Source organism: Python bivittatus, unplaced genomic scaffold, assembly GCF_059951505.1.
Source record: "Python bivittatus isolate LINGU-HERP-01145 unplaced genomic scaffold, Pbiv_v1 ctg000570_np1212, whole genome shotgun sequence".
Lineage (NCBI taxonomy): Eukaryota > Metazoa > Chordata > Lepidosauria > Squamata > Pythonidae > Python > Python bivittatus.
The window spans coordinates 10874775-10901569 of record NW_028277097.1 but is presented as its reverse complement, the minus strand read 5'-3'; the positions used below and the strand labels follow the sequence as shown (position 1 = coordinate 10901569).

The 26795-nt window shown below is 40.7% G+C and overlaps 1 protein-coding gene across 6 annotated transcripts in view; it reads left to right on the top strand.

The window, feature by feature from the left end:
- The window catches only part of ZNF532 (zinc finger protein 532), a 52089-nt gene extending 28583 nt beyond the window's left edge, over window positions 1–23506 (top strand). For 5 of the 6 annotated variants that reach the window (XM_088152963.1, XM_088152959.1, XM_007421707.4 and 2 more), the window contains exons 3-9: window positions 5932–6113; window positions 7922–8098; window positions 11784–11946; window positions 12553–12831; window positions 18223–18335; window positions 18673–18820; window positions 21951–23506. In XM_088152963.1, coding sequence (XP_088009089.1) covers window positions 5932–6113; window positions 7922–8098; window positions 11784–11946; window positions 12553–12831; window positions 18223–18335; window positions 18673–18820; window positions 21951–22445 — 1557 coding nt within the window. In that variant the 3' untranslated portion in view covers window positions 22446–23506. The remainder of the gene's footprint in view (window positions 1–5931; window positions 6114–7921; window positions 8099–11783; window positions 11947–12552; window positions 12832–18222; window positions 18336–18672; window positions 18821–21950) is intronic. The other variant, XM_088152962.1, reaches the window with a different exon arrangement.
- Window positions 23507–26795: the final 3289 nt, after the last annotated feature.

Sequence of the window (26795 nt, the reverse complement as noted above, 5' to 3'; positions counted from 1 at the left end):
CTGATGCAACTAAAACTCCTGATAATTAAATAAGACTCATTAGCACGGCTGTGTTTTAGTTAGTGGAATAGTTGTGTAATTAATTTTGCTAATGCACATGGATCTGGTATGCTGACTAGCTATGATGCTGCTAAATGAGAAATCCATATTTCATATAATTCTCATTTGTTACAATTAGAGACTATAACTCATTCAGTTTATTCCCTGAATCAAGGTCCCCATTTGGTCATCCTGGCTAGGAAGTAGGAGGGTTGAAATCCATCATCTGTAGGAAACCAGATCGCAGAAGGCTGGGATACATGTATCTCATCCTTTTTGGATTGTTAGAATATCATGTGTGTTGTTAAATCTGCATAGCTTATCTGATGTTTTATGGAGTAACTTATGAATAGAGATAAGCTTTGACAATAAACGTTCATTACTCTCTGGAAGTGATTGCACATTCTATTTCTTTTTGCCTCAGTAGTCTTTGACCCAAACTTTTGTGTCTGCATTTGCTGTTTTTTGAGTTTCTCCAAGTGCCATTCTGGATGCAGGGACCTGTTCTCAAATTATGTCCAAGACAGAGGTCTTCATGCAGTGAACTCAGTAGATCAGATCAAAGATGGCCTCACCCCCTGTGTAGCATACCTTTGTAACCATGACTTCCACTGTTCCTGCTAAATTAGGGTGCTGTTCCAGAGTGAACAGGTAGTATAGATTGCTGGCTCTGCTGCTGCTCCTTAGTCTTGCTGTCCTCTCCTGAGGAAAGAGGCAGTGATGGGTGCAAGGAGGAGAGAGAGAGAGACAGATAGCACCCACTCTCCTCTTCTGGATTGCTGTGTGGATTGGAACTGGAAGAAAAGTGGCAAAAACTGAAGCAATCCTGGAGAAGACATTATAGATAATTATTACCAAAGGTCCTGCTGGACTAGAGTTGTCCAGAGGGGACTCTTTATGCTATTCTGAGGTAATAGGGGCCACCTTACCAGTTGGATCCATTCCATAAGCCCTTCCATCCTAGGTGCCTGTGTTGTGTCCCTAGAATCACGGTGTTCACACTACACCTAAGCACATTTTCACATAGATGAAAATCTAGCAGATGCACTAATACCTCACGCTCAGCTTGATTTGAATCATCTCTCATTAGTTTTTTGTAAGTGGCTTCATATGTTGTGCAACTCTGCCCATTTGGTTATATGTATTGTGCCTATCCAAAAAATGGGCTAACCAACTTATGCATCGTTTCAGTGTGCAACCAGTGTCTAATGGAATGCAAGAAAACAAGGGAATGAGTGTCCGACTCCAGAAAGTCCGAGTTACAAATAGTGGTCATTCAAGTCCAATAGTGCTACTGAATCTGTTGCCACTACCCTATGGCCTCTTTTGCATAGTATGTTTAATTCAGGCAACCACTACCTGAGTCATAGCTACTTAGTACTGATTCTGGTAGCATTTAGCCACACGGGTTGGATCAACATGTTGGAGAATACAACATCTCTGCTCGATCCATAAAGCACCTAGTATCTCATGAGATCTTGCCTGAGAAGAAAGCTGCAAACTCCATGCTATCATTAGCTCCTGCCCCATTGCCTAGGCAGTCACAGGTACCCAGGTTTGGGTGCTACAACATGCAGTTTTGTGGCTTCCAGGACTCTGCAGCGAGTTGTGTAATGAAACCTTGCTTTTTCATCTGCTCTCCATTTTTCTTGGATTGGGGCTTTAAAACTACACTTTTTAGATTGGGTTATGTTTGGCACAACATGTCTGGCCCTGAACAAACCCAGGGCTGTTTTGGACTCAGATTAACTCTCCTGTCCACTGCTCACTGAATTGTGATGTTCACGTAATATTAGTCCACTGCTAGCTCAATTAAACATTTTGTGCCAACCTAGCCAGTAAGTAGCTATATGGGGGATATTGTCTTGAGTGCCCATCTCTCATAAAGACAGCCTGGCTAATGTCAAATGTCCTTTCTCCTGTTAGACTGTCCTAACTGAAATTCTTAAGTCTGGAGAGTTGATTGGTTATGAGATATAAGACAACAGGTTTTTTTACCCCAGAAATCTTTTGATGTGCTTCTTCCGAAGGAAGATCAAAATCAGCAAGATGATGGGTGGATCTTCATGATGCAAGTCCTGCCCCTTTTCTATGTGCATTGACATTGCATGCATGTTAAAAGGAGGTGAGACTTGCATTGTGATGCTCCACCTGCCATCTTGCCAATTTTGATCCCCCTCCCTCCCACTTCTTCAGAAACAGCTGCTTCAGATATTTAGTTCCAGCTGAAAAAGCTTTACAAACTCTTTCTGGTTTGGCTAAAAAGATGATCAAGGCAGAAACTACTAACTGTTAATAAAAAGTTGTCTCTGAAGCCTACTAGCTAGGTAACTAAGGCACGTTAACAGTTTTGATCTAGAATGGAAAATAAGTGGATAATTATGGGATTGTGCAGGAAGTCCACCCTGACTGCATCATAATTTCTAAACCCCCTAAAACTGAGTAATGATGGCAAACCCAAACAGGAGGGAGCCCTTTTGATATGTAGACATCCATAGTCTAAACTATTTCTATTCCTGGTACTTTTTATTACTGTCCAGAGATTTCCAGCTGTTAGTCATTGTATGCTCTCCTTCTGGACAAGATTGTCCCATCTGATCCTATGCAGTGCAATCCTGCAATGGACTGGCTGTACTGAAGTAATGCCATTTTTTTCCTTTATAGATTATATAGAATCATGTCATTAACATTTGTTTTGAAAAATCCATCAGACATGCCTGTAAGTCCTTTTTATCAATTGGTTTGGTACATCAGTTGGGGACTGAATAAAAGCACAAAAATCTTTAGCAAATGATCTCTGCCCTCAGATAACTCAACAAAAATGACACATAGCCAGTAGTTGTGCATTGTTCACTATACAGTGTAAACAAAAAGAGGAGGAGTAGAAAGCTCTGTTTGGAATGAATGGCTCTGTAGTTTTATAAACCGGAGCTCCTCTGTTAGAAATATATAATATATTGCAAACTGTATTCTGGGTTTTAACCACCCAGTCTGTGCATACTGACTGCTGAAGCACGTTCTGTCTTCTGAGCCTTTTTCTCTAGTAAATGTGATTATTGTGTATCGATTAGTTTACTATTCCACCTTCCCTGCAGGAGCTCCAGCTGTTATTTGCACTCCCACTTTCATTTTGCCCAGAACAACAACTCTGTGGGGTAGGCTGGCCAAGAGATAATTGACTGGTCAAAATCACTTCCATGGCTGATGGTGAACTTGAACCTAGGCTCCAGGTCCTAGTCCAACCCCTTAACCATTAAGTCACATTGGCTCTTCATGCCATACTGAGCTCTTCATGCCATACTGACCTATAGCCTCTGTCCTATTCATAAAACATTGGTCTAATTTTGCAAGTTGGCAGGGGAAAAGTAAAAGGTATACCAACAAGATTTTCTTGTAGAATATAAAAGATTTCGTAGGGTCTTGGTTTTTTTAAAATATAAGGATCTTCATTAAAATGTAGAATTCTAATACCATTTCCCTTCTAGACAACAGCAAGACTTGGAACAAATTCATTTCAGTAATGTAGAGGACAGCAATATGGTTTAGAGTTCAGATCCCCTATTTTTTTTAATTAGACATTTTAGAGATAGCGTAGAAGCAAACACAAATAAAAGACAAGTGAAAAGAATAAGATTCAGGGGAATAAGCAAGTGATCTAAAAATATCATGGAGGTTTCAGTTTTCCAATATATCATTAATTATTTATAAATCATTGAATATATTATATCACTTTAAAAGACTAAGAAGCTTTCAGAGACTATTAAGCTTTGAGCTGAGAATAAATATAAGGAACTATGGTCAAGTTAGTATAAATCACAGACTGAAATAAGCTATAATAAATTGAATTGCTACTGAGAATCTATTCTAATTTAAATATCCCATGAAGTTAAAATACAGAGTGTATATGTAGAGAACCCCACATTTTGGATGAGGTACAAATCTATGTATTAAGTAATAATCCAGAAATGGTTTCCACTTTGAATTGAATTCTATGTGAGCTTTATTTTTAAGGTGCAACGTTATTCTGGACATTGACACATACTCCCACAACTTTGTTAATCATTCTTTCAAGGAGGGAATCAAACAACCTTTCCAGTATGAAGCATATAATATCCTTGCAGCACTTAGCATATACTTTGAAGGGGTGTATGGTTTAGTAAAGTTTAATAAAAAAAGATGGCCAGTTGAAATGGTAATTCAGCCTTTAACATTTGTTTCATTGTAGTCTGGATCATTTTCCAGAATTGTTGAGCTTTACAACATTGCTACCAATTATGAGATAATGATCTGATTTGCTCATTAAATTTCCAGCAATTTTTAGAGAATGAATTGTCCAATTTAGCTATCAAAACTGGAGTAATATACCAGCAATAAAACAACTCAGATCCTCTGCTTAGTCCCAAAGCTTGCTAGTATTCTAAAGCCAGTTACTACCTCTTTGCTTAACCAAGATTGCTGTGAACTGAAATGGTAGAATGAACACAAAACATGCTGAAAGTATCTGATGTAGGTTCCCCTTCCCTCTGGATTTGAGACAACCTTCTCCAAATTCTGTCCTCCAGCTGTGTTTTGATTTCAAGTCCCTAAATTCTCAGCCAGCCTAGACAAAGAATTATGAAGTTGCAGGTCCCAACTCACCTGGTAGGCACAAATTGGGGAAGAATTGGTCAGGCATAACAGGCTTAGCTATTTTCATACCCCATAAAGATCTGAGTTGATTTTAAAAAAATGTTGCATTATAAATCCATACTCTAGAGGGATTAAATTTTTCCTAAGAAGTCTATTTTCTGAACTGAATATTAGCAAGCAGTGTGTCATCCCTTCAAGGTAGTTCAGGCAGAAAACCAAAACTATGAGTACTAACATTACCTTTATTGTAAGGTTACAGGAACAGAATCTTGCAAGTCTGAAAGCACTTCCTCTCTCCCTTGCCTTTACTTTCCACAGAACTGGGGGGGGGGGTCCCTTCTAACATGCTTTCTCTATCCCCATTCCTTCTGTGGACTGAAATAACTCTTGTCTGACTGTTGTCTAGGCTGCAGCTCTTCCTCCTGTCTCCCAAAGTTATTCTCAGCCCATTACACAGTGTGATACTGCTGCAAAAAATGCAAATTCAGTTTTAGGCTGTGTTACTAGAAATGTCATTTTTAAAATATTCTGCTTTGGTAAACACCACCCTTTGAGAAGGATTCAGACAAACTTAAACAGGTTTGGGAAAGGGACCTGAGGATGACTAGAAACTAAATTCTATGAAGAGACATTCAAGGAGCTGAGTAGGTTTTGTTTTGAGAAAAGATAACTAAGGAGGGAAATGATAGGACCGTTCTGAAAGAATGTCGTCTAGAAGAAGGTCAAGAAAGGTTTTCTGTAGTTCCACAGTGTAGGATGCAGAATAATGAATTTACCTTAGAAGAAGGCAGATTCTGACTGAAGGTTAGAAAAAACTTCCTGACAATAAGAACTGTTCAGCAATGGAACCAAATGCCCAGAGAGAAGGTGGGCACCACTTCACTGGTTGCAATCAAAGGGAGGCAATTTAAACAAAAGAAGGGAGATCTGCTCCAAGGAATTTATAATCTAATTTCATCTTAATGGAAGAGAAGAGGGTAGAAGAGGAAAGGGTAAGAAGTGAAGACAGTGATGAATAAACACTTGTACCTTACTGATTGTAATGGACAAGTTCTTAATCTAGATGTGTAAAAGGACAAAGAGTCAATTATAAGTGATTGTAGATAATGGCCATTGTATTGTTATTATTTTAAATTGATTTCTCAATGACGGTATTTCATACTGTGATTTCATTTTTAAAGTTTGTTGTAGGTCATAACCAACTCTGTAGAGTATTTGTGCCTAGGTTCAATGGCTGATTGTCCCCTTTTTTTGGTTCTGTAGAAGACCTGCGGTATCTGCCAGATGTTGCTTCCAAATTTGTGCAGTTTTGCATCACATCAGAGGATTCATCAGCATAAATCTCCATATACATGTCCTGAATGTGGGGCCATTTGCAGATCAGTCCACTTCCAAACTCATGTCACAAAGAACTGCCTGCATTACACAAGAAGAGTTGGATTCCGGTTAGTATGATGATGATGATGATGATGATGATGATGATGATGATGATGATTCAAAGCTATTCAAATATATACAAAAATCACACTTTGTTAGGACTGGAAAGGAAGAATTCCCCTCCTTTTTCAATATCTTAATTATCTTATTGATTAAAGGGGTGGGGACATAGTGGTAGAAAATTTTTCTCATTAGAAAATGTTTTTTACCTTCTAGATCAGCCTAACTGCTGTCTCATAGAGGACCAAGCTGTACTTACAACTTTTGTCTATGCTTGTTAAATGGTGGTTCTGGCTGTAGTGTGATTTTTGGAGATGCTTACTCAAGTTAGTTTCTTGGAACAGGTTCAAGCCCTACTTATCTGACCATAGCCTTGGTAACAGCTCTTCCTCCCATCCTTCAAGGCCATTCCCTACGTCATCTACATTTATACAAATATACAACTATACAGCATTTTAAATACTCCTTTAGATTTGAGGAGATTTACAATCAAACACAAGAAATAATGGTAAAGCATAACAGTTCTCCAACTGAACTAAAGTATCCCAATTCATCTACCATCACTGCCCAAATGCCCTGTGGAAATTTTTGGCATTTGATTCCATCTTAAAGCCAAAAGATAGGGGCCTTCTGCATCTCAGGAGGCAAAGTATTTCAGTGTGTAGGGCAGTGTTTTTCAAACAAGGCAACTTTAAGATGTGTGGACATGCTGGCTGAGGAATTCTGGGAGTAAAAGTCCACACATCTTAAAGGTGCCAAGTTTGAAAAACACCGATGTAGGAGGAAGCACTGAGAAGGCATATCAACAGATCTTCACCTCCTCACTTTACACAGGATGGAGTAAACCTTCAGCATACCCTCCATATATAAGATGGGCTGATCTTGCCAAGAAACACAGTCTGGTTCAAAATGTAGTCTATGAAAGCTGGTTTGTTTTCACTTGATCACCATTTAGGGTTCATAAAATATGGTGATGCTTCCATTATCTTCATACTGCACCCCAAGGGGCGGGGGGCCTACAAGGTTTGCATAATTTAAATCTAACCCATAGTTTAATATGATGTGTGAATAGCTCAAAATTTTGAAAAGCACTTTCCTAGCATGGAAGAAAAGTTGCACTCTCTCATCTTTTTTTTTCTTTTAAATTCTACTATATTTATTTTCAATATTATAGTTATTAAGTTGTAATCTTTTTTTATTAGCTGCGCCCTGCTGCCAGGTATAAAGCCAACATAGGAATATTTAAAACAAACATGTCATCAGAGGCCTCCAGGAAACCTGAGATGTGCATTTTCCTTGCTGCTGTGGATTCTGTGAGCAAGCCTGTGATCACACGTGGCCTTGCTCACCTAGCTATGTCCCTACAGTACATCCTGCACAAGGGATGCTGGGGAATTTCTCCCATGTAATATAGCTGCCGAAGAGCAGACACCTTGGACTAGTTGTCCTCTTCTGTATTGCTGGAAAGGCGATTGTGGATCTTTTTAAAATTATTATTATTTTATTGCAAATTTATTTCACTTCCAGAATTTTTCTGTATGCAGATCTGAGGTTCATGGTGGCCTATTATGTAGGAAGGTAAAAACTCTTGGCCTACTCCATCACCTGTTATTTTTCTTCCAGCTACAATAAGAACCTTTTCCAGTGCTTATTGGAGAATTTAGCATGCTTTCTTTTCGGTTTCTGTTTGAATAATATTCTGTGTCCAGTTAGAATTGTGTGCAGGAAACTTCTGCATTATCGTTCACCACTCTGTCCTGGAGAAGATATTGGCCAATACATCCTGGAAGGCTCCAACCCCATATCTTTCTTACAGCTGTGTTCACTGCAACGTGGTATATTCCGACGTGGCTGCACTCAAGTCCCATATCCAAGGTTCTCATTGTGAAGTCTTCTACAAGTGTCCTATTTGCCCAATGGCGTTCAAATCGGCACCCAGCACACATTCCCACGCCTATACACAACATCCTGGAATCAAAATAGGGGAGCCTAAGTAAGTGTCATTTTTGTCAAATTGCAGAAATTATTAAAGCTGAAATGGCATACTGTGCTTACTCTCCTACGAAATATATCCTATATATTATGATAGGGCTTTTGTTTTTCATATGCCATTTGAGAAGCAGGAAAAGGCAAAAGCACTTAGCAATTTGAATTGCTAGAGCTGGAGGGCACGTGCTGTGCCTTTTAGACAATGCAGTTTTAATATAAGATGTGTGAAATATGTGTAAAGCATGTCAGGTTGAAAATAGGCTCTTCCTGTGAGGTTGGAACAATCCATTTCAAGCTCAAAATGTTCTGAATTGGAAACTTTTTGCCCCTCTATTTTGATGCTACTAATGGGAGGGAGGAAATTATTTTGAATGGAAAAACAACTTTTGGGAACTGCACTAAGAGAGTTTGGCTCAGGGAAATGCATATGAGTGGTTATTTTGGGGGAGTCTCTGTTAAACCAGAGTTGTTACTTACCTTTCAGTTGTGTATGGATGGCCTTTTAAAATTGAGGTTTGGCTTTGGCATACTGGTTTATGTTTCCATCATGCTATTTTGTCCGGGAGTTAACTTTAAATGTACCATTTTTTATATCCTGCTGAATCATTTATGGAGTGTTTGCCCTTATTCCCCATCGATGGCTTAGCTGTTAGCGGAGTTGTAATTGGAGAGTAGGCGGAAAGAGGGAAATCCTGTTTTGCCCAAATCAGTGGACCAGAGAGAAAGATAATCCCAAATTAAACAGGTGGCAACAAAAGAGCAGGAAACTGCTGTGCCTGGAAGACAAATGACATCCTTTGGAGTCTTGGCTTGTACCCACCTGAAGAAAAGAGCTTGGTTGGCTAGAAGACAGAGAGGAAAATGGATGGTGTGAGCCAGAAAAGTTGAGATCCATGCAACCCCAAATGCTATGTATTTTGCTTCAAACCCAAAACAGGGAGTTCCGCTGAACCCTTCCTGATGGGCTGCAGTTCAGTAGAAACAAAACCTGTTCTGTTCACTTTTCGTTTTGGCTGAAACAAAATCTGCAAGGATCCCGGAGACATTTGACAGAGCAAATAAGGCAAGAGGACGCTGCATCACCCCGTCTCTTCTCTCCCTGGCAGTTTCTAGTGTGGCAAACCCCATAGGGCTTTCTCTCCCTCATCTTCCCAGGATCTTCCTTTCACTCCCTCCCATCAGCTGCCAGTGTTTCAGTATGGCATATCCTACCACTCTGCCATCCTCCAATCTTCTCTACCTCCTTCCCCAAAATACCTCTGCCTGGCAGAACCATATTTTGGTCCATAAGCCGAACAAAACAGCTCCATTTCATTCCATAGCCAACATCAAGCAGAGATGTTTCAATTTGGACACAAACCACCTGAAATCGATTGTTAGATGTGCAAAAGAGTTTGTGCGTGAAGCTTTTGGCACATCCCTCATATTTTTTTAAAATGTGCATAGTTCAGAGTCAGAGATTGATGTAGTGAAATCAGAACATGAGTGTGCATATTTCTTGGATGTGGGTTTGAATCTAACATGGTTCTTTATTCCCTCTGCATGGGCAGGATTTACTGTAATTTTTAGATCAAGTCCTGTAGGGGCATCTGCTGGGGGGGATGTCAAAAAGTCAAAGTAGTGGCCACGACTACACAATTGAAGCTGTGCCTTTTTAGTGCAAAACACATAAAAAACAGGTGTGCCTTCAATCACAGAGTGGCAGCTATCATCTTGATTGTTTTTACCACCAGTACTATCCCACAGATGCCCCTGAAATCCTGGATACCAGTTCCTGCTCAAATAAAGTGAATTAAATGCTAACAAAGATATTGAAAGCTAGTAATAATGGAGATAAAACCCCCTGAGCTATGGATCCTGAGTGTGAAAGAGGAAACCTATATTTCTGTCAGCAAAAGAAGTTATAGCCTTTATAACATATCAACGGAGGGCAGAGAAGTTTTAAAGTGATGGCAAAATTTTGGGTATCTAGAATCCATTGTTTCAATTAGAAGTTGCTGAGGAATTTCAAAATGACAGAGTGAAGAGTGAATGGGAAATGTCTATGGTTAACTTAAACATTTGTTCAATGACCTGTTTTCAGCGTCTGCACGATGATAAACGATAGAATTACTACACTGTTTTGGCTCATCCATCATCTTACACTGAAATGTGGTTGGCTAGTTTGTGGTGCAAACATAGCCAGGAATGAAGAGAGTTTATGTTAGTAAGAATAAGGAGGATTCAGATGACGCCCTGTCTGTTGTTTTAATTTCTGTTAGCACGCATCTCTTTGAAATTCACTCTGCCTCTTTTGTAAGAGTGATGAACATTTCTACCAATTCTCTCTGTGCATAAGCTGCAATTTTTGCAAAAACTGTTTTAGCCATGATTGCTATCTCTCCTCCTCTCCCCTCATCCAAGCCTATATAGGGTAAATTTTAGGATGTTGTTACCTTAAGCAGTCCCACTTTTTCTTCATGAACAGCCTCTACTATTCTGGTTTATCACTTAGACTTGTGTTTTAGACTTTGAAAATAAAGAACAATGTTGGGCATGTTGGTAAAACGTGATTATCACTTGCTGTGATCCTAAAAGACCATAGAACCATAGAATTGTGGAGTTGGAAGAAACCTTAAGGATTGTCTAATTCAAGTTTCTAATTACCTAATTTTATCTCATTCACTTTTTCATTTTGGCCATGTCCCTTCCATCTGGTCACAGCATCACCAGATGATTTCTGCAGCTCTTTAGAAGGTTGAGAGATTGAGTTGTGGCACCTAGTTCCTCTGTCATTGGTCACCCATGTTTATGAAAATTTATGTTGTAGTAAAAATATTGATATTTATGTTGACTTTAACAGAAAATTCAGAGAAATTCACATCATTTTTTCAGAGAAGCCGGACTACTTTAAATAGTGTGACCAACTTCAAGTGTTCCTTCATTAAAAAAAAAAAAAAAGGACCTAGAGATTGGAAAAGGAGCCGTGAGAATGTTCACTGGTACTATCAGAATATTTTTGGTAGCTCTTGACATTCCTCAGATGTTTTACCTGAGGAAGAATGCCTGCTTCAAAAGTTGTTTCAGGCAAAATATCTGTATCAACCTGAATGGTAAATGGCTGATAACACCTCCTGATTAATAGCAAAACAATTTGTACCTTGTTGCCTCTGGCGATCTACACTGAGGCTCTTCCAATGTCATAGAAGCCTTCTATAGAGTGAATTTATAATGCAGAGAGTGGACCAAACTTGTCAGCCCCATGCCCAATATCACTGTGCCTTTCCAGATATGTTCCTGATCTTCAAATATTAGTTGAAAGGCCTGTAAGGAATGTCTGTCTGGGTACAGCTGTGAATCTATGGAGCTAACATATAGAAGATAGGATCCATATTGAGGCAGGACTGAAAGATAGGGTTCCACTCCTCCTCCATATAATTCTCCATATCTGGAAGTAAAGTGATTTTCTGACACTGTGAATCCTAATGTAACAAGCTTGCCTACTCAGAGTCATGTCCAAGTATTCTGTAAGTATCTTTTACTTGGAGAAATGTATCTGAATAAATTGCAATACATTGATTTGAGGGAAAAAAATATACAGTCTTGAATGTGTCTATTTTTGTTGCAAGTAACATTTTCATGTAGTCATTCTATGAACTAAAGGACTGCAATGGGCAGTCATTACTTCTTCAACTCTCTTTGGTTTTTAGAATAATATACAAATGTTCCATGTGCGACACAGTGTTTACCCTGCAGCCATTGCTGTATCGTCACTTTGACCAGCACATTGAAAACCAGAAAGTCTCTGTCTTCAAGTGTCCAGATTGCTCACTTTTGTATGCACAGAAGCAACTCATGATGGATCATATCAAGGTACATGTCATCTGATTTTACTTGGAAGCAAAATTATTGCATAAAACAATAGTGGAATGATAATTAATAATAAGGAAGCTACCAAGAGTAGATGATAGAAGGTGGGAGGTATCCTGTGCTTATAAGATGAGCAAGCACCTGAGTTTAGCAGTGCATTCAGATAAAAAGGATGAGTGTCCCTCTTTATTACCATGTCAACCACTAATCCAGTGGTCCAGAACAGTATTGAAATTTGCAGTCTTTTGAAGCCCTGGATGCCTCCAGCTTCAAAACTACAAATGGCTTGACATCTCAGAGATTATTTCATGTTATGATTTTGATGATCTTATACCATGATATTAGAAAATCTCATGCAAAGATACCAAAACATGTGTAAGATTTCAGTTTTCTCTCACAAAGTGTCATGTGCTCATGTGCTCTCACATGAGATTGATAAAACAGGCAACTGTTTGCATACAAATAATAAAAAGCCATTTGAATCTTGAATATTCCATTCCCTGTAAATAGCAGATATAATCTAATTGCCTGCCTGCCTTCCTTCCTTCCTTCCTTCCTTCCTTCCTTCCTTCCTTCCTTCCTTCCTTCCTTCCTTCCTTCCTTCCTTAGTCTATGCATGGGACGTTGAAAAGTGTGGAAGGACCACCAAACCTAGGTATTAATTTGCCATTAAGTACAAAGCCTACTATCCAGAACTCAGTCAGTCACAATAAAGAGGACTCGAAATCCATCAATGGGACCGAAAAGGCAGAGAAGAATTCCCCCTCCTCTGTGAAGAAAGCAGAGCCCAAAAAAGTATCTAATCCTGGCTGGACGTGCTGGGAATGTGATCGGCTGTTTACTCAGAGAGATGTTTACATATCCCACATGAGGAAAGAGCATGGAAAAGTAAGTTGTTGCTCTAGCATCCTTATATATGTTAGCTCTATTTGCATGATATACTTAACAGAGTCATGGGGCAGGGTACATGCATCATGTGAAAACTCCAGTCTGCACAGATTTACCTAATCCAGAAAGGGTGAGATTTAACCCAAAATCTCTGGCCTTGTTTGGACTAAATGAATTCCTTCCAATCAACTAAATCTTTCCATGTCCTAGAAATGGCTTATCTGAATATGAATTGGCTCTTTTCACTGCGAGCCCAACAAAAATGGGTCCTTTGGGAACTCCCATCTGCCTCCTCTGTTTCACCCTCTCCCCTTGGCCAGATAGGAGTAGAAAAGCCCCTCCTGAGTGGTGGTATGTCTGAGGAGTGCTGACCACAGTCATACCACTGGATTTTAAAATATCCCCTCCTTTGGTGGGGAAAGAAACATGAAAAGACAGGAAGTGAAGAGACAAGTACAACTTCCTTTGTAGCAGCTGTAAGAACTAAAAAAAAAAGATTGCTGCATGATAGATCCGGCCATCTTGTGTTGTTTGATGCCAGCACACAACACAGTGAGTCTCTTGACTGGTGAGTGGGTGGCCGGGGGTTGTTCATGTTGTGTGTGAACGTTAGAGTCAAGCTGCTTTGAAGTTGGTGCTGAGCCTGTTGACTGCTGAAATATTTTATTCTTAGTAGCTGTCTGTTTCTGCACTGAATTATCTGTTGAATGTATTGATTACACCTGTGTGTTGCCAGAACCTCAGAACATGTCTCTTTTGGCAATATTAATGAAACTGTGAAAACATACCATTCAGTAAAGGAAACTAATTATGCTTGTTAAAAAAGATTGCCTGTGCATTTTTCTCTTGCATTCCTTATTAGTGTAACATACAAGGAATAAATTAGCTTCTGAAACAAAACTCCAGTCAATCAGTTTTTCCCAACTTTTGAGAGTCTGAGGCTACAAGTTCCATTACATTAAATTGCATTAAATTGCATTAAATTACAGACTGCCTCACCAGCATGCTAAGTGGGATTTTGCAGATATGCCTTTATTTATTTATATTTATATACCTTTGTTATTCATATAGCCGCCCATCTTACACAAATAACTCTGTGTACTGTTACTCGGTGTACTGTTACTCTGTTGCTCTGGGTAACAAACAGTACAAAAACCAATTTATAAAACCAACATAAACAAAACAAAATACAGAATAATTGAAAATTATCATAATGCAATAATCAAGGCATCTTACAAGAATTCACAACACTAAGCACATAAATTGGGCTTTAGTAATATCCTGGCCCTAACACCTGAAGGAAAAGTCAGGTCTTCACAGCCTTACGGAAGGCCAGTGTCAGGGCCATCCAGGGGGAAGGCTTATTTTTTCATTATTCATTATTATTAATAAAATAGGTATGCCACGCAGTACTGGGTGGTCTACAAATTATTTAAAACATTAAATATGAAAGAAACAAAAAGAAGAGTTAAAGTCAAAACAACATCCAGAGGGCACTCAGTTAGTGATTAAAACTGACCCCTGTTCTATTAATGAACTAAAGCCACTGTACGCCTTTGTTGATGTCACATATTGGTAATTGAGAATGCAGGTCTATTCCCTTCGCACAGTAAAACAGCTGCACATAACAGCTTCATCCACTGGATCAATTCATACATCTGTCTGCCCCAGAGGCATCATCAGAGTCCAGGGGTTTTATAAACATCAAAACCCAAGTTCCACCCCTTGTGTACCTGCATGCAACAGCCCAATGCATGTATGAAAGGGGAAAGGCTTACATCACAATACAGGTAGTCCTCAGTTAATGACAGTAATTGGGACTGGGAACTCTGTCACTAAGCATTGCAGCTGTAAAGTGAAATATCACATGTCCGTGCTGACTTACTTCGGCAGTTCCAGTTGCAGTCATTAAGTGAATCACACGCGGTTGTTAAGCATGATGTCACATAACCACAACTTGTGATTTCCTGCTGACTTCCCCACTGACCTGACTTGTCGGAAGCCAGCGGTTAAGGTTGCAAATTGTGACCGCAGGATGCTGCGACCATCATAATTGTGTGCCAGTTACCAAGCACCTGAACTGCAATCATGTGACTGCAGGGACCCTGCAACGGCTGCAGTTTGGGGACCAGTAATAAGTCTCCACATTCAGCGCCATCATAACTTCAAACGGTTACTGAACAAGTGGTTGGTAAGTGAGGACTACCTGTACTCATTTCATATTGGCCCCTATGGACGCTCACGCTTTGTGCATAAAGAACTAGCATACATCCCTGTCTGTAAGCTTATACACACCCCTCTCTGCATGTGTAACGTTTTCTCAGTTGTCTGTCCATTAGACTGTGGGGGGTGAGAGATTCCAAGATACAATAGGAAGAATTAAAACTGGACGTTCCTTTCCATCTACAGAAATATAAGCCCACCCTGTCCATTGTCAAGCCTCGGGTGAACTAAGTGTGTGCAAGGATCAGGGAATATTTGCTGAGTGCTGGAAGAAGGTCATGGGAGGTGGTAGAAAGGCTGGATATACAGCAAATACATCTGGAAAATGGCATGACTCAAATGCTGAACAGGAGTAGCACATTATTTTCCCCTTTCCCTCTCCCACCCTAACATTCACCAAGAAAGCAGCAGGGGGGAATGGACTCATAACTTTTTATGTCTGACACTCAATGCAAACCCCTAGGCAGGAGTAAACCTAATAAAAATCATGTCAGTTTTGCTGTCTGAGAGGGTTGAGGAGGTATGGGAGGAAGAAAGCAGCAGATGACCTGTGGGAAATCTTGTGAAAATGAAATTGGCTCCAAGCTGTTGGTAGAAACAGAAGCAGATTCGTGCAGATCTGGGCTGCTAGGTGAGACCTTCTTCAAACTCCAGATGCCTTGGACTGCTGCTCTCATCATCCTGAGCCAATGCACCCTTGCTGGTCAGGACAGGGTATTATGAGAATTGCTGTCCCAACAACTCCCCAGGATGATTAGTTGAAGTAAGCTGGCGTAATAAAATGCTGATGTAGTTTCTTTCCAAAGCTGTGGGTGCAAAGGGTAGCACATCTGAGGGCAGATGGCTAAAGGTGTGTGTTTTTGTTTGTTTATTTGCTAGTGAGATTTATATTCTGCCTTCCCTTGGGAGCTCAGGCAGCATATGTAGCACTCCCTCCATTTCTCACAAAAACAATCCTGGGGGTAGGTTGAGATGGGAGAGGGAACTTGCCCAAAGTCACCCATTGAGCTTCTGTGGCTGAGGGTGGATTTGAACCTGGATCCTTGCCCCCAGATTATACTCCAGCACCTTAACTACCACACCCCACTGGCTGTAGAAGATGTGGATTTTGGGGTGTTGAGCTTGTGCTTTCCAATCTTCAGTTGTGTGGTGCTCTGCTTGCAAGTGCCTTGTTGAAAGAACTGATGTTGCAGCTTTCAGGTTGCTTCAGGTCCTGGAAACTGCCTGTTGTGAATCAAGGAATGGCATCAATGGAAGATCCATCCCTAGGACAGATGTAAGGAGGTGTAATCTGAAACAGGGCTGAGAATGTTATCTGCCCATGGATTGGGTTGCCCCTGTAGAGCCAGTTTATCTCAGTGAGCAAGATTTTAAGGAGTGAAAGCCCCACTCTGAACTGAACCCAACACCCAGACTTCTTGTTCTTCAGGCTTCTTTCTTCTCCGCCTCTTTCTTCTTAGACCAGGGTTTCTCAACCGTGGCAACTTGAAGATGCATGGGCTTCAACTCCCAGAATTCCTTAGCCAGCCAGCTGGGGAATTCTGGGAGTTGAAGTCCACACATCTTCAAGTCGCCAAGGTTGAGAAACACTGTCTTAGACAAATGCAGTCCTTTTTCTGTGGAGAGGAAGTTGAGGGAAGTAGCCATTCCCTGCCTTCTGTAGTCATGGAGAAAGCTCTTATCATCAGTCAGTTTTTATCAAAAATAAGGATATTGTCATGAATTAGGACCCTATCTCAACACTGAGCTTGGGAGAGAGAAGATGGTGGGCTGGGTGGACCCAAAGTTAGGTCAAATAGCTGACCTCAGAGTTCTGTCCCCAGTTCAGGGGAATTCATCAAGGCATACTCCAGATATCTGGGAGTCAAACACTTCAAGATCTTCAACTAGTACCAGGTTGGTGAAGGCTGTTTCTTGTTGTTGTAACAGCAGTCATTTAGATGCTTCTGGGAACTGGGCAGAAAGTGGATGCCCTTCAACAGGTCAGTCCCCTTAGTGAATTAGGCAAATCTTCAAGCCTTATTTGCCTTGGACTTGTGTATACAGTATGTATCCTAGGGAAGGAGTCTATAGCAGGACTGTGCAGTGTTTCAGATTTGATGGTAGATGCTTTGAGCTCCCTATGGGTACACATGTAGTACCTTTCAGCACCTTCTTAAACCTTGCATGTGTTTTCACAGGATTGCATTGCTGTCTGGCTCCCCCAGTCAGGACTCAGTGTTAAATCACAGACCTCCAGATTTACATTGCTTAATTGACCGCCTATGCTAGAACTTGACCGAAGTCTCATGGACGGTTAGCCATACAAGCTAGATCAGATCCGGAAACTGACTCTACAGGAAGATTAGAATAAAGCTGTATTGGAATAGGCCACATCACAGAAGTCTGATTGCACTTTTTCTGGTTTTCAGCTTCCTTTTCACCCCTACAGCTGCAGAGGGTGGGACCTGGAAAAGGATGCAGCTGTTTCAGGGAGTTACAGAGAAAGTGTACATAAGCATTCCACATGTTTTGAAGTCTATTTTTGAATCCAAAGCACTGTACAACCCTATAAGCCTAAGAGAATTGGTAACAGGAATCTGGGGCAAACCAGTCTGGTGGAAGATTTGAGGACAAAGAATGAAAAAAAGATGGATGGAAGGATCCCTGTGTTGGCCTGCATTTAACAGCTGGGTTTTTGTGTTTATATGTTCATTTCTCTGCTCTTTGCCATCTGGTCTAGTTAATGTCACCTCTCCTTGACTTCTATGGGCTTGGGGGAAGCAGTTGGAATTGAGCATATAAGGAGGTTTCTCAGTTTCCCTACACACCCACATACCCCTTGTGCTGGTGTATCTATTAGGTTATTATAGGTAAGGGAGAAGTTATTCTCATCGTTTTTCCAAAAATAATTATCTGTGTGCATCTCCCTCTAGTGGACATGGTGGGGTTGACTATAGACATGACTAACTTCAGTCCTGTTTCTTTCAGCAGTTCCGCTTTAAGTCTGCAGAATTTAAGTCTGCACACAGCTGACTGCTTTGAAACTGGTTCGGACAAGCATTGCCAAATTGTTTCCAAGAGCCAGTGGTGTTCAGAATGCTCTCCTTAAGGTTCCAGTCTGAATCCCTCTGTTGAAATTTAAATGTATCTGCTCCTTCTTCAATGTTTTATTTCCTTTCATTAAAGCAAATGAAGAAACATCCTTGTCGACAATGCGACAAATCATTCAGTTCATCACACAGTCTTTGCCGTCACAATCGTATCAAGCACAAAGGAATCAGGAAAGTTTACACCTGCTCGTAAGTTCTGCTTTTGAAAGTTTTTGTTCACCTAAACATACAAATATTTAGCAGTACCACATAGTAAAGGGCCTGGCAACAGTTAAAGATTTGTCATAGGTCTTCAGGTTTGCAATGTCATTGAAGAATCCTTGTGTGTGTTGTTTGTATGGTGCTACTTCAGTGGGTCCATCAGATCTTTGTCTAGTAGGGTTACCTAGAAGACTTGGGGAAGGAGAGCTTTCACCTTCCACGCATCTTGGTTAGGTATATATTGCCTGTTAATTTTTGAGTATAATTTGGATCACACCACACATTTGAACCTATCTGTTCATAGTCTGCTCTGTGTTTTCTTCAGGCACTGCCCAGATTCCAGAAGAACTTTTACTAAGCGATTAATGCTAGAAAAACATATTCAGCTGATGCACGGCATTAAAGAACCTGATGTGAAAGAAATGGCAGAATCAACCAACATGGGAGAAAGTACAGTCAAGGAAGACACAAAGGTGAGATACCGTGTATCTCATGATGCATCATGTGTATCATGTTTCTGTAGAAGCAGGTCTTTTTCCCCCTTTGTTAGCAGCATCCATAGGAGGTCAAAAATCAAAACATTGGTCATAGCAGTGCAATCACAGCTCCACCCCTTGCATGCATCATTGTTGCATGCATGAAAAAAGGATGAGGCTTTGATCACTCTGTCATGACCACCATTTTGGCTTTTATTTTATTTTATTTTTTAATCTCTACATCCACCCTCTGTGAATTTCACTGTTCCTTTTCTTTATTAAAAATAATTGGAATACCAACTCACTGAAATTTTGGGCCCTTGCAACAGATCATATCTGGAAAGGATGGGTTATTTAGTTTTGGGGGCAGTAATAGGAAGGAAGCACCTAAAGATGAAACTATCCATTCTGTAGTCTATTTGAGGGCATAGTACAGTTTTTATGCCATGATTATGTCCTTTGATTTACTTGCACTGGTTTTTTCAGCCAGACCTGCGGACATTATAGAACTAGAGATTCCGTCTCTGTCTTAAGAGGCAGGCTGAGGTGTGTCAAGTAGGTCAGGTTGGTGGTTATACTGTAAGGCTGGATTGGGAGCGAATCATAGAAATCTCATCCCATATCCCATATGGATTTGCCTCAAGCCAGATCAGGATGTTGGTCCAGCTATCCTAATATTTCTGCAGAAGCTGGCTTGGCTCTCATAGGCCTTAGACTAGCACATTGTGTCTAATAGTCATTGTGAATTGAGTCCTTCATATATGCCGTTATGTGCTGAAAACTGAACCATGGCTGCTCTTGAACTTCTGCCAAGCCAATCTAGGGAATCCCTTTATAATGTGAATGATTTGAGGGTGATCTGGCTGTGATATGTGTCCCCTGTTGCTCACCAGGCTTGATTTTGCTGGTCTGGCTGGCAGGATGGGTGTCCTCTTCCTCCTCCACTGCTCCATGTCCTGAAGCTGTGCACTTGGTAGGGTATACCATTCTTCTGAATAGTGATATGCAATAGCTGCACCTGCTAGAATCTCCCAGCAAGCTTGTTTGTATCTTCTGCACTCTGCCCTGTTCATGTTGTGTGAGAATTTTGATATGTTATTAGCATAGGCATCAAGGGAGTGCACTGGGTGAATAAGAGTCTCTAGATAAGATCTGAAGAATTCTGTGAAACAGCAGAGCTCACGAGAGTTGACTTTGCCATATTTCTGAATGGATGGAGGAAAGGGCCCAGTACACACCAATTCCTCAAGCACACACTCAACAGCCTTTGTTACTGGCGGTCTCATCACAGTTTTCCATATCTGCAGTTGATAAATAGAAACCAACTTTCAGTGTATGATAAAAAGTTCTGCAAATTTGCAGTTTGGGCCTTGTTTTTGGTTGCTTTATGCTTGTCGGAAATGGCATATGGGCTTTTGTGCATTCATAATTTTTTTTAAGAATTGCCTTTGTAATGTATCTTTATTTGCTCCTCCTTCCCTCTCAATCGCAACAAATCTCCCTGGATCAACCATCGGGAAGTATCATGGCAGCCAGCCTCCTTCTTCAGAGTGAATTGCTTAGCTGCTTGTGCCACTCGGCTGATACTGGCTTCACTGCTTCATTCAGTTCTTTTCTGGCATTGATGAAGGGCCTCCCCGTTGTGTCGCTGGATGGCTGTGGGGCCCACAGGCTACTTACAGCACCACACTGTGCAGTCATTGGGGCAAGCCACATAGCTCTTTCACAGTCTTAGTGATAAGCCATTTGACAGCTGCGCATGGCTCACTCCAGTGCATGGTGCAAAGCCGCACGTAGCCAGTGGGCAGGAATAGTGTCTAATGGTGCAGTCAAGAGGCTCCTCTGCTGAGATGGCAAAAAAGCTTCAAGGAGCAGACAAGCCGGTGCAGACATGTGGCATAAGTGATGTGACTCCCTTCATCACCAGCCAAGCAAGTCACTCCAGCCGCCTCAAGGAAGCCGCGTGGAGCCTCATAGCTGGGCTCCCCCAGTGAGTTCTGCTGCGACTGAATGAAAAGAAGGAGGGGGAAATACAGATTCATTCCACAGACAAACACTATGGGAGGAAACTTTTATGGAAGATAGAGGATGGCCAAAGGCTCTGGAAGCAACCCTCTCAATTCCTATACACTTTAGGTCTCATTTGTAGTTTCATTGTTCGTGATTTGACCCTGGAACAGAACCCCCATGGATAAAAAGGCTTCAAGTCCAATATACCGAGTACAGAACCTGCCCCTTGGAACTTTATGCCTTTTTCAGATTGTTCAGAAAGCTAAAGGGCAACTTGGAATCATGCAGTCTGCGGGTGGGAAGGGTTTTCTATTCAGTAAATATTAGATAGTAGCTGGTAGATAACTGCATTTGCCATCTTTGGTGCCTGTTTCAATTTTTTCTGGAAACAGGCCAGAGGCAAGCTGTGCTTTGACAACCAGCTTTGCTAGGAACAGATGTCTACCAAGTCTACTCCCCAGGTACAGACACCTGAGGTTTAAAAAGATCATCTTGTAGGTCCATCAAAGTCCAGTTCCACCTCTGTACAACCTGAAGCCATATGCTGACTCCAAAGCTTTTGGTATAGCCCCAAGAATTCTTTCAAAAAGTTGCCACTGAATTTTCACCTGCCAGAACAGAAAGAATATTAAGCCCATGAGAAATGATTGTATGAACAGTATATAATTAAAATTACATCAAATGTAGTTTTTGTCCTGGCCCCTTCCATTTGTTTTTGTCCTGATAGAGCAGGCCCTTGGCCTGAAAAAAATGTTGCACATCCCTATTTTAGAAACTTATAAATGGGGCACAAGGTTCTAGCCTACTCTGTTGTTTGTCTGGTACCATTTGTTGTTATCCTTGTAAAGATAGAAGAAGACATTATTATGGCTAATAATTGCTGAAATACCAGTCCTCCTAGTCCCCTATGACTCCCTTCTTAAAGTCACCTTATGGTAGTTACCGTCTTCATATCACACAAAGGTTTATATAAATTATACTACAGATTGCAGGAAAGATTTCTTCTCGTCTGTCCCAAACTTCATTTCAATTACAAGAGCTCTATATGAAAGTGACTGGCAGTGTTGTTCTTTGTTTCTTTAATGGACATGTTTAATGTTGTTCTCAACTTCTTCAGGTTCCCAGTCCAAAGCGTAAATTAGAGGAGCCAGTCCTGGAATTCAGGCCCCCTCGAGGGGCCATCACTCAGCCGCTGAAGAAGTTGAAAATCAATGTTTTTAAAGTTCACAAATGCGCCGTCTGTGGCTTCACAACAGAGAACCTGCTTCAGTTCCACGAACATATTCCCCAGCACAAATCTGATGGTTCCTCCTATCAATGCAGGGAATGTGGTCTTTGTTATACATCCCATGTCTCTTTGTCTAGGCATCTCTTCATTGTACATAAGCTGAAGGAACCTCAACCTGTTTCAAAACAGAATGGCTCTGGAGAAGACAGTCAGCAGGAGAACAAGCCCAGTCATGAGGAGGAATCAACTGATCGATCCACATCCGACAGGAAATGCAAAGTGTGTGCAAAGACCTTTGAAACTGAAGCTGCCTTAAACACCCACATGAGGACACATGGGATGGCCTTTATTAAATCCAAGCGGATGAGTTCAGCTGAAAAATGACCTGCTCCTTTCTTTCATCCCATAACATCTTCCAAAAGGAAAAAAGAAAAAAAGAATCAGCCTTCCTACTTCAGAATGGGTTGAATTTCTTTGGGGGGGGTATAAAAGATTTACCACACCGTAGATTTAACAATTCTGTCCCAGGTTGTTGCAACAGATTCTGCTCTATTCTATATTCCAATTTATCTTCCTCGCCTCATATCACTATAGAGGTATATAGATATTCATTCATTCATTCCCCTGAAAGACAGCATTAAAATGCAGTATTTGAGTCTAAAAGAATTTGTATATATTTAAACAAAGAAATTTTATAGTCTTTGTTACATGTTTGTATTTAGTGGGAATTTTTTCTTTTTTGTCTGTCTTTCTTGCTTATGTCTTTTCTAACAGCTGGTTTGTTTCAAAGCAGAATTCTTAAAAGTTGGAGCAATACTTTAGATTTATTAAGCTGCATCAGATGTGATCCTTTTCTGAGATTACGTGAGCAGCATGGGAAAAATTCCCTTGTGTTTCTTTCTCATACTCCCTTGGAAGAAGAACCCCAGTGAAACAGTTCCTTCCCCACCAACATCACCCCTCCAGGAAACTAGGGTCATGTTGACACAGGAAAAGATGAACCCTGGGTACATTCACATGTCCTTGGACTCCACTTAACCAGAAATGTCTGATATTGCCAAGATTGTGCTGGAAAGGAGCTCATGTATTTCTGAATTAAAAGTCAGAAGAATTGTATCTGAGCAGTATTGGAAGAGAAGGGTTTTTAAAAGTCAAATGAAATATCTACTTTTGTTGCGACTGAATGATCAGTTGCAGTTGGACCCCCAAATGATTAGCCCGTTTCCTAATTCTTATGACTGGGAGGATTAAGGGTCATTTTAATACAACCTCTTGCTTAAATATTTCAGGTGTTTTTAGAAGATCTATTCAATTTGAGGATTTCTCTATATAGAGAGAAAATTCTGGAAATTCAGCCCATGAGGGCTAATCTTTGCAAGAGCTCCAGTGGAATGAAAAGGGATTAAATCAAAGCAGTGTCTTTTTCAGTGGTGCTGGCAGAGAAGAAAAATCTTGGAGGATTGTGCCATGTGTTATTTCAATCATTGTCTTTCTTCGCAGTCCTCTACTGTGCTCTGAGAAACGTCACTGAATGTTGCATAACCTTTTAAAGGCCACTTGAAGATGTGTTTCAGTATTTTGAATTTTTCTTTTTCTGCTATATAAGATGCAGAATAAGCTTAACTATTTTAGATTTGTGGTACTTACAGTCAATCCAGTTACAGTTATGGAGGGATGAAAGAAGGTCATGTGTCAAGTCAGTCTGCTTCAGCAGCAGTTTTTATAGGATGCCAAGCATTCTTTTAATCATAGATACCACAGATTTAAATTGGGGATCTTCTGCATGCAATGCCACTGATCTATGGACCCTCTCATACAAATTTAATTCAAGTGTTTACTGAAAAGCACATTCATAATTGGGCATCGTAATGATGGAAAATCTCTCCTGCAAGGATGGTAGCTGCCCTTGGGCCCTCATTGGCCCCTCAGACCCTCTGAAGGATTGGAGAGTCCTGCTGGCCATGGATGGGAAACAGGAAGGATTTAATGAGTAGTGCTATATACGTTTGTGTGAGTTACAGAAATACTAACAATTGCAAGATCATGCATTACTTAAAACGTCTTGTTATTTTAAAGCAAGTTTCTTTCTCTCATGAGAAGCGCTGAATGTTAAGACCGTAGAACCCAGAGGACCATGGGCATGAGCAAGATTTTCAGGTTTCATAGAATTCAGAACATAGAATTGTCATCTGGGCTTTTCTTCACGGCAGATCTTTGGCAAATTTATCCTGTAAAGGGCTTGTAAGATGAATCCATGTTTGTTCTTCTGGTGCTTCATTTTAGTCTAGTCAAAGGCCAAGTAATCTCTTTAAAGCCGGGGTTCCTAAACGTTTTGCCATCACACCTCCCTTTAGTGTAATCTTAATGTACATACCTCCCCTAAAAGTCCAAACATCTGAATGAACACAAATGAACAATGAAAGCAATACAGTGAAACTTCGGGAAAGGTGGATTTATTGCAACAATGTTCAGCTAAAAGGTTCTTCACACTCCCCTGGCCTCTGTCTGCACTGCCCAAAGGAGGTACATCTCACTGTTTGGGAAACCCTGCCTTAAAGTATTGGCTTGGGCGGGGCGGGGGACATCAGTGATGATGTCTTACAAAACAGTTGGCTAGACTATTTCCTAGTATTTCTGAACTCTGCAATTTTGTGAACCTTTTGTGTGCTTTTGGGATTTTTTTGTTGTATTATTTTGGTTTGAATCGGCCCTTTTGCCCACTTAAGAATGTGTATAGATAATTCCAGGCTACCCAGAATGTTTGATCCTCACATGTCCCTGCCTTGCTTCTGATCCCTTGGTGGCATTCAAGTTACTGCCACCAACCTTTGAATTTGGAGTTATTCCGGGTAGTTGCTTCCATGGGGGTTAACCTTTTGGATAAAACTAACCCGGTCTGAAAACGTCTTCCAGTTTCCGGAACGTGTCATCCCTTGCATCTCTTTTTCTGCTTTATTCTTAGGCTGTTCTATCATTCCTTTTGGTGGTGGTTTTGAGCTTGCATTAATATTGCAAGGTGACAGAAGTTGTCATGATGTTTTTTCTCCAGTCGTCTGTTTCCCTGACTTCCCACTGGAGGAATTTCCTCCAGATGTCTCCCCTTGGCATTTATTGGAAGTGTGGGAAGTAAGGGAAGCTGCAGACACCTGTAAGAACAGTTGCAGAAGATGGCAGGGAATCTCACCCAAGTGCTTTGACCCGGATGACTACAAGGATCCCACTTTCCACCTACTTTCAAAAGCAGTTTGTTTTCCATCAAAATGGATGAAAACAGTGGAAAAAATTGCCGCAGAAATTTTCAGCCTGGCACTAATTAAAAAGAAGGTGATCCAAGAGCTGCACTGGCTCTTTTGGTCTCTCAGTCGAGTCTCCCATTATATATGAACAAGGTAGAGATTTATGCAAGTTTAAGGAATTGCTGAAATCTGAAAGATGTGTGATTGCCAAGGTGATGGATGAAAAGTTTGCTATTTCAGAAAAATGACTTTTTTCAGGATATACGTTAAATCAATGTTAGTCTTAGGACTGTGAGGTGCAGGCATCCTATTGCATCACAGAAAGAGATGGTAAGAACCATCAAGCACTTGAAATGTAAAAGGTGTTATATAAATAATAATCAATAAATAATTCTAGCCATCTGGTGGCTTCTGAATTTGGAAAGATGATATAAATTCTAAAAAAAAAAAACATTCCAGTGTACAGGTTATACATATACATCATATAGGTTAAGATTCTAGGTAATATTAGGAGTTATAAAGTGCTTTAGATTATTCCAAGTGCTTCACATATATTATCTTGACATTTCTTGCATTCCTGTTAGATAGAGATAAGTGTTGTTATTCCTATTATCTCACTGAGGTGAGAGAGCATTGAGTCATAGCCAGCAACTTGTCTAAGGACACATGAATTCAGAGCCAAGGTTAGATTTGTATCTGGGGTTTCTCAGCTCTGCCACCATTACAGCACATCAGCTCCTTTACCACTTTGTGCTCCAGATCTCACGGGGCATGTAGTGCTAGCCTAATCCTTCCAAAAAAGTGTAACCTGCATTTTAGACAGTTCCCATGCAGGAATTCAGTTGCTAAATATGGTACATTATGTGGTGGACTACAGTATTTAGACCAATTGAGGTCACTCTTCTAGATGGGTGTTTCTAATTCTGCTGGTTATGAGTCTGTACGAACAGCCTACAGATAAAAGGTGAAAGTAGCTGAAGCAAAGATCTGAAGCCCTGTTTCTCACACTAAAGCCTTTTCTTCTTCTGTTTGCATATTTGACAATGGTAGACATTGGTCTCCCACAGAGATTTAAGAGACATCTTGTAGATGTTATTCTGCTGCCACAGAAGTCAGTTCTGAACCAGGTCCACTCAACCAGAGACTACCGCAAAACATTAAAAGGAGAACAAGTGGTGAGTCTGGCCAGGATGTTCTCAGAGATCAAATATTCAGACAAGGTTTTGTTGAGGGAAGAGATCCCCATGGTTTCTTCAGTACTGGAGAACGTTTCTCTGAGAAATCCCATTCAGCTGTCTCTGAACTGAGAGGGAAATTGTATTTAAGGTGCTCGTAGGTGTGTACGTGTCAGTATTACCATTTACACCAAAGCTGTTGAAAGATTGTGAAGGTTTGGAACAGACGTCCTTGTTGCACAAGGACCGAGGGAGCAGATCATCACTTTTGCATTGTGTAGCTGTTTACCCATATTCTTCTGGCACAAACGTATTGATTTAGA